This window comes from Anneissia japonica, unplaced genomic scaffold (assembly GCF_011630105.1).
Source record: "Anneissia japonica isolate Jap-2015-1 unplaced genomic scaffold, ASM1163010v1 scaffold284975_len822289_cov185, whole genome shotgun sequence".
NCBI lineage: Eukaryota > Metazoa > Echinodermata > Crinoidea > Comatulida > Comatulidae > Anneissia > Anneissia japonica.
In genome coordinates, this window is record NW_022699685.1 from 645,491 (window position 1) to 653,884 (window position 8,394).

The following is an 8,394-nucleotide window of genomic DNA, read 5'->3' on the forward strand; positions in this document are numbered from 1 at the left end:
CCAAAAAAAAAAAAAACAAAACAAAACAAAAACAAAAAAAAACAAAAAAAAAAAACAAAAAAAACAGCTCGTAGACAGGCATGTCTCATGTCAAACTGTAAGAACTCCAGCCCAATCGAAATTTCTTTGTCGCAAAACAGATTTTGTTGGCACGCAACAAAAGCAGATATTTTATTACACTCTCAAAATTCATCGCTTTCGCGAGGCGACGTACCGTAAAACTACAGAATATTAAGTATCGTACCTGCGACCTCAAACGTATGCAATTCTGAGTGTAGCACGTAGATTTAAATTGATGTGACTGAACGCAATGCCGTAGCCAGCTGTTGGGACAATCCCACACAATTTTTCTAATGGGTCCACATTTTTAAAAATGGTCCAAATTATATAATTTTATGCATAAAGTAGGTCCACTTTTTGAAAAATGGATCCAGATTTGTTATATTTAGCTTAAAATGGATAAAATTTAAGAAAATGGGTCCAGATTTTTCATGTTTTTGCGTAAAATGGGTCCACATTGTTTTGTCCCGCACTGTTTGAAAATCCTGGCTACGGCTTGGCTAAACGGTATGAAAAGTTCATAATGCTGCCACACCTGCGATCAAATAATAGGTGGCGGCAATGCAATTTCGTATCTGCGCAGTTTTTAATATCATTCTTAACAACTTTCTCTATGACAAGGTGGACGTAAATATGATTTCTAACGCTGCTGACGGAATCTCAATTGAGGTTTGCTCTACCCAAGAACTTATAAGTCATTCTTCTAGCACCTACGCCTTTGAAAACTCATCGGCAGTATGTATACTGTTAGACAGTCAAAACTGCAATGCAAGGGTTTCCAAAAAAAACTTAACTCGACCAAAATGCACAGCTGACACGATGATCTGCAAAAGGAAAATGTCAATTGTGTTGATAATAGGCCTACTTATATTACTCATCATTATTCCTGTCTTGGTGTTGGAAGGTAAATTACCAATTATAGATATATATATATATATATCTGTCTCTTATACAAGGACCTGCCCGACGGAGGGGCTAGGGGACCCGACGTGGGGGGGGGGGCTAGTGGAACGATTGGAGTCTCACCTGGGGGCCAGGGGGTCACCTAGGGCCCCCCAGTGGGGTCCAGGGGGCTTTGCTCCCTGGAAGCCACGGATATTTGATGAATTATGGCGAATTTGTACCGTATTATTTGATAGGCATCGAGTTACTATAATATGACTTCATGTAGGCCTAGGCTATGCTTTCTAATGTTGAAATCAGCTTCCAAAACCAAAACATTTTGAATGAAACAAGAAACAAAGAGTATGCAATGTAACCATCTAATTAAGTGAAATTCTGTATTTTGGAAATTTTGCATGAAATCTGTCAACCACGCTTTCATGGTCGAGGTTGCTTCACCTATCACGATGTATTCCAACCACCATGAGGCTATCTATATGAGCATTTTTCATAACAGAACGTAAATTATTGTTAATTAGTCTAATTGAATTATTATTATTATTATTATTATTATTATTATTATTATTATTATTATTATTAATAATATTATTAATATTATTATTATTAATATTATTATTATTGTTATTGTTATTGTTGTTGTGATGAAAAGTTATTATTGTTGTTGTGATGAAAAGTCATTCCTGATGATGACATAATTAATGTCGAAATATTGAATCCCAACACGATGGCGTGTATTTCAATACTTGGAGTATGTATTATACTTTCTTATGAAAAGTTAACACAAACAATATGGTGGCTAAACGAATATTACATGTAAATATTTCTTTTATTTGTTTGTTCCCCCGGTGGGGGCTATGCTTCCCCGACGGGGGGGGGGGCTATATCCCCAGCCCCCCTCTGGCGCCACCACTGTCCAAGTATGCCTAATTATAAGCATAACTAAAGTAGACGCAGACACCAAAAACAACAACGATACTTCGACTTGTATTAGCCATAGAAATATTTTTTATTTGCGAGATTTTTCGGCAACTCCTGTTACTTTCGTCGGCGCTTGAGTATCTTTGAAAAACTTTACATGTCTAGAATAGGTGACTAAGCGGGTCTTTAAACAATTGAGGACATGGTCTTATCACTTTATGAGGGAGGTCCTAAGCATGACAGTTGAAAATATAAACATGCATAGGTATTCTGTAAAGCGCCGACGAATAGTAGTTGCCGAAAATGTCGCAAATAAACTATTTCTATGTCTTCCTACAAGTATATCTTAGCTGTTTATTGTATCTGCGTCTACTTCGAGCCAGCTGTCTTGATTGTCAATACAGAATCTTAGAGTAAGCATCGGGGCAACAGACGGTGCCACATTTTTTTTTATAAGTATTGTTTTTTATTGTCTAGTTAATACAGCCAGCTTGTCATATTTTACTAAACACTTTTAAACTGGGAAAGACAGCATGTGCTGCCGACCCGGCAAAGATTTCGTTTAATAAATATATGTCTCAAATTATGTCAAAGTGTCCGACGTTTGTTTGTAGTCTTATTCCATGCCATCGAGACTGACGTGGAACAGCATCGACTACATCGATTCTATATGAATGGAATGTATTTCAGTTGGCTAAAAATCCGGTATATACACAAATGATATATAGACAAATAATGTAAAAGATAATATTATTTACTGTGTAGGCCTATAGCCAATGCGTTCTATACCATCGCGACATATCGTGGAACATCATCGATTCTATTTGAATGTGTAATGTATTCCATTTGGCTAAAAATTCGATATACTGTATAAACAAATAAAGATAAATACTATAAAAGTACAATATTATTTACTGTAGAGTATATAGGCATAAATGTTATTTGCCATTCTATACTATCGAGATATACGTGGAACATCATCGAATACATCGATTCGATATGAATGTGTAATGTATCCCAGTTGGTTAAGAATATCGAAATAAATATAGATAAATAATGTAACAGTATAATATTATCTACTGTATATATGCACAAAGGTTATATATCATTCTATACCATCGAGACATACGTGGAACATCATCAACTATCGATTCAGTTGGTTGAAAACAAATAACTTAAAATTCTGTTGTGATGTGACACTAAACAAGTATTTTGTTTTATTTGCCCTAATATTATCTACTGTATATAGGCATAAAGATTACATATCATTCTATACCATCGAGACATACGTGGGACATCAGCGACTATCGATTCTATATGAATGTTTAATGTATCCCAGTTGGTTAAAAATTCGATATAAACAAATATAGATAATTAATGTAACACTATAATATTATCTACTGTATATAGGCATAAAGGTTATATACCATTCCATATCATCGAGACACACGTGGAACATCATCGACTACGTCGATATTATATGGATGTGTAATGTATCCCAGTTGGTTAAAAATTCGAAACAAATATCTTAAAATTGTGTTATGATGTGACGCTAAACAAGTATTTTTTTTTATTTGGTCTAATATTATCTACTGTATATAGGCATACAGATTAGGCCTACATATCATTCTATACGGTACCATCATACGTGGAACACCATCGACTATCGATTCGATATGAATGTGTAATGTATTGGTTAAAGATTCGATAACGGTATATAAAAAATAGAGATAAATAACTAATAGGCCTAATATAATATTATTTACTTTATGTAGGCATAAAAGCTATATAATATTTATAAATAATCAATAACTCTTATTTCCTGTCCAATATATTGCAGTCGGTAACAAGTATTCGATGCCACCGACGACTGGCGAGATCCCATTGAATGCAGCTGAAGCGAATATCCAACCAACACTTGTTCCAGGTAAGAATAGGCTTACCGCTTGCAGTGGTGATGCCCAATTTCTAGCCAGCTATGGACAGTCCCACACAATTTTTCTATTGTGTTCACAAAGAATGGATCTTTTAAAAATGGGTCTAAATTGTTCTGTTTTATGCACAAAATGGGTCCACCTTTTGAAAGACTCTATTTCCCATATTTTGCGTAAAATGGGTCAAATTTAAAGACAATGGGTCTAGATTTTTCATATTTTTGCGTAAAATGGGTCAACTTTTAAGAAAATGGGTCCATGTTATTTGAATTTACGCGTAAAGTGGACCGTCCCTGATTGTCCCATGGAACTGTTTAAAAATTCTGGCTACGGCATTGGTGGTGCCATCGGATGGAGGAGGGGGTGGGGCAGGGAATCCTCCCCCGTCGGCAAGCCTGGTCCCTTGTCGTCTGACGCCACGATAAGGTTGTCGAAGCAAAAATAATGATTTGCCTATCCAAATAACGATATTTTGATTGTCAATCCCTGATAAAAGCACAATTCTAAAAGCACAATTTGGTTCATACTAAAACCATAAAACCCTCCCCGTATAAAACCTACTAGAGATTTTTTCCCGAGACCCTGACCAACGCCGGTTTCTTGGTTCGGACCCCTGTCGAACATATCGAACCCACTGTCGGCAAATTTCTGGAGCCACCACTGACCGCTTGATCAGTCAATTCCAAGAAAAATATAAGAGAATAATGAGCCATACATAGTGTAATTAAACAAAAAATATATCAACTTTAATAGATTAATAATTTTAAGAAATTTCAGTTTTGTTTAGCAATGACTGCCACCTTGGACCAATATCCGCAGAAACAATAAGCATAATAAAAGGGGAAAACAATTAGTATTAGGCCTAATAATATTAATTACAATTTGTTTAAACCCTATTTATAGCGGGTGACAATACCAGCGTCTAATCTAATCTAATCATATATATTTAAATAGCGCCTTTCTTTGCAGATACGAAGCGCTTCTGTCCCTGGTCATTGGATCCACATGCTAAGTGTTGAACTGAACTGAACTTTATTGGAACACTTTTGTATCAGTGGCACACACCATCTGGTGGTGCGTCCAAATAACAAGCGATATTTTACAAAATACAAAGAAAAGATAAAAAAAAAAACAATCAAGTATAAAAAAAAAACGAATCAAAATGATAGAAAGTAAACATTAATTAGTACGATGGAAGGAATATTCCATGACTAAGAGATGGGCTGCCCAAATCTACAAGGCGGAGCCTAGCCGAATGGAGCAGTCTAAGTTTTAGAGAATTACTTATTTACAATCAGTACTGTTGGTCTTAAATTTAAAACACACCTAAAAAAGGTCCTTGTCATTTGAAGAATAACTACCAAAAGTAATAATAATTTGTTTCTTCATTTCCTTCTCCTTTCTTTTCCTTTTCTCTTTCGTCTTTTTTTTTTGCCCGCCCTTCTTTTTTCCCCTTCCCCTCTTCAACCCCCTTTTTTAAACAATTCAAATGACAAAGAGAAATTTAGGTGTGTAATAAAATAATAAATAATGATAACAATAAATAAAGGCATAATAACAAACAACTTAATGACTACAAACCTAACTAATACAGTAACAGTGAGGGAAAAGAAAGAAACCATAAAGTACAGTTTAATTTCTTTAGGAGGGTAATGTTGTTGCTGTATTCAGCCCCCACAAGGTACCAATTTGTACTCCTGGGTGGAGAGAACAATGCAGATAAAGTGCCTTGCTCAAGGACACAAGCGAAATGCACAGCGGGGGATTGAAACCCCGGCTTCGAGGTTGGGAAACCAAACCTTTCACGTTGCGCCAAACCACCTCCTAGAAGGTCGGCTAATATAATATTCAATCAGCGAAGTCATATTATGAGGCTTAGGGAGTGGAGTTGTTTTTAGTCGTTCGTAAGAAAAAGCACCCTGGGATTAGAAGGAAGCATCTTAATAACCACTAATGTATTCAACTACACTCATTAATAACAATCATTATCTCAAAGGGTCTTAAATGATAAAAAAAAAAAAAACAAAAAAAAAAAACAAACAAACAAACAAAAAAACGATCAAAGTGAAAGTACCCACAAATAGTGGTAAAACAGATAGTAGTAAAACATTACGTAATGCTAACCATCTCTCCTTACCCAAGATACGTACAAAACGGTTCAAAAATAGTCCAATCCCTTATTTGACCAATTTGTGGAATAAGGATGCTTCAACAGACTAGTGCTTTTATTCTTAGTTCATGAGTTACTTTTAATTGGATTGATGGTCACTTTAACGTTTATTCTTATTGAGTTTTGGCTTTGTGGAATTGTGGATTTTTGTTTTATGTTTGGTACTTGCATTTCTTTGATGGTTTTTCATTTTCATTAATTAATTGGTCCCTGGTTTTTTCTTTAAATGTAAAATGTGAATGTTAAATTTTGTAAAATTGTATAAATTCAGCCTTTGGCTGCCATGAAAAATTTTTGATGTTTTTTTATGAATAAATATACCTTGAATAAAAATGGTATAATAAGCTCAGTTGGCATTGAGTGTTAGGAGATGACAGTTTATGGTTCATAAATATTAATTTAAAATAAACTATAAACTAAATTAATTAGTATTCATGAATATTAATATGTATAATTAAACTTTGTAGACCGCACCAATGTCACACAGTCCACACAATCGATAAATAATACGGCAACTGAAACTCGGTCAATATCAAGAAGCACATTTAGTACAACTTCTGCCAAGAACTGTGAAGAGTGGAAATGCAAGAATGGTAACTGCGTCTCCAATGACGACCTTTGTAATAAAATAGACAATTGTGGTGACAATACCGACGAATATACATGTGGTAAGATTGTAGTCTTCATCATAATTATCATCATCAACATCATAATTATCATCGTCCACATTTGCCCCGGCTCCTCGGCGCCACTGCATATAATACAGGTAGTGTAGACATAATATCTTGACCAAGGACCGAAACATCAAAATCGACCCGTCTATGGCAAATTAAATGTGGAATGCCACATCCAGACAAGCTAGATGAATATTAAACAATTTTATTTAATAATATTATACTTAAAGTCCCCTTAATAGGGAATCCCTATTAAGGGGACACTAACCAAAAACGTAAAATTGTCCCCTTAATAGTGGTTTTGGCACATAGTTATACAACAACAGGACATAGATTCTTGATAGGCCTAATTTGTTAAAAGATATATTTCCCCTCGTTTCACGAAAGTGTCCCCTTGATAGGGGTTTCCCAAGAAAAGGGGCTCTATACTAACGTTGTTTTGTTTTTCTCTTTCCCAGACTGTGGAGAGGAGGGAACAGAGTTTTTCTGCGACGACGGCCTCTGTGTCCACCAAATATGGGTATGTGATGGCAAGGCACAGTGCTTCGGCGGTGAAGATGAAAGAGGCTGTGAGACTTAAGTGTGTGATGACATAGCCATAAACGTATAGTGACATTCCACGGCGGATGATACATAATGAACAGTTTGTACTAGGTGCCATAACGGCGGTGGCGCCAGACATTTGCCGACATGTCCGACGGAGGGGTCCAAATTAAGGGACCGACGAAGCCTCGGTCGACAACCTGTAATAATTAACTGTAATAATTAATTGTAATAATTAACGACTCAGGTAATAATTAAGATTTTTTACATTCTACATTATTATTAAAGAACTGCATTTATAACAATAATATTAATACAATTATTAAGTTCCTTTTAATTCTTTTTAAAACAATTCATTCTAATTCACCTTGCTATATCTTAAATTATGGATATACAAAAATCCGAAGTGAAACACTAAATATAATGTGTTGGAATGTAACTGACCTCATCAATAAACTGGACACCACACATTTTATAGATTTATGTAAGTCGAATTACATCTGTAGGTTTATTCAAACAGGGTCGTGACAAAGTGCGAGCCAGCAAATCATGCGAGCCAATGCGCGAGCCATGCGAGCCATACATTTTAAATCCTTTTTTTTCACCGGGGAGCTTTGCCTGTGTAGTCCAGTCATGCGCAGTACATACACTTTTTCGAATCGTCGATCCGGAAGTATGCAGCGCTGATAGAGATGTTGTTAAAATACAGATTATACAGATACATACATACAGAAATATTTATATATATGTACTGTATTTATTTATATATCTATTTACATATATATATATATTATTTTATATATACTGTATATATTTATTTATATATTTTAATATTTATTTGTATATTTATATGTATATATATTTATTTGTATATTCATTTATATATATATAGGCCTATGTATATATTTATTATATATTTATTTGTATATTTATTTTTATATACTTATTTGTGTATATATATTTATATATTTATTTATTTATATACATATACTGTATTATTGTTTTATATTATATACTGTAATTAGTTATATATTTATTTATATATTTGTTTGTATACTTTTTTGTATATTTATTTATATATTTATTTGTATGTATTTACATATATTTATATATATTTATATGTTTATATATTTATTTATATAATTATTTAATTTTATTTATATATTGTTTGTATATTTATTTGTATATTTAT

At 34.0% G+C, this 8,394-nt stretch overlaps 1 protein-coding gene across 1 annotated transcript; it reads left to right on the forward strand.

Moving 5' to 3' along the window:
- The first annotated feature begins 429 nt into the window (after window positions 1-429).
- Window positions 430-7,815, forward strand: LOC117103092. Its single transcript, XM_033243592.1, has 4 exons — window positions 430-964; window positions 3,722-3,808; window positions 6,453-6,653; window positions 7,118-7,815. The coding sequence occupies exons 1-4, from the start codon at window positions 622-624 to the stop codon at window positions 7,237-7,239; spliced, it is 753 nt and encodes a 250-aa protein (XP_033099483.1). The 5' UTR covers window positions 430-621; the 3' UTR covers window positions 7,240-7,815.
- The last annotated feature ends 579 nt before the right edge of the window (window positions 7,816-8,394 follow it).

Excerpts from the sequence above, each read along its gene's own strand:
- LOC117103092 (XM_033243592.1), top strand. The coding sequence starts at position 622 with ATGCAATTTCGTATCTGCGCAGTTTTTAATATCATTCTTAACAACTTT. Across the intron at positions 965-3,721 it reads TCCTGTCTTGGTGTTGGAAG|TCGGTAACAAGTATTCGATG; the intron begins GTAAATTACCAA and ends AATATATTGCAG. Across the intron at positions 6,654-7,117 it reads TACCGACGAATATACATGTG|ACTGTGGAGAGGAGGGAACA; the intron begins GTAAGATTGTAG and ends TCTCTTTCCCAG.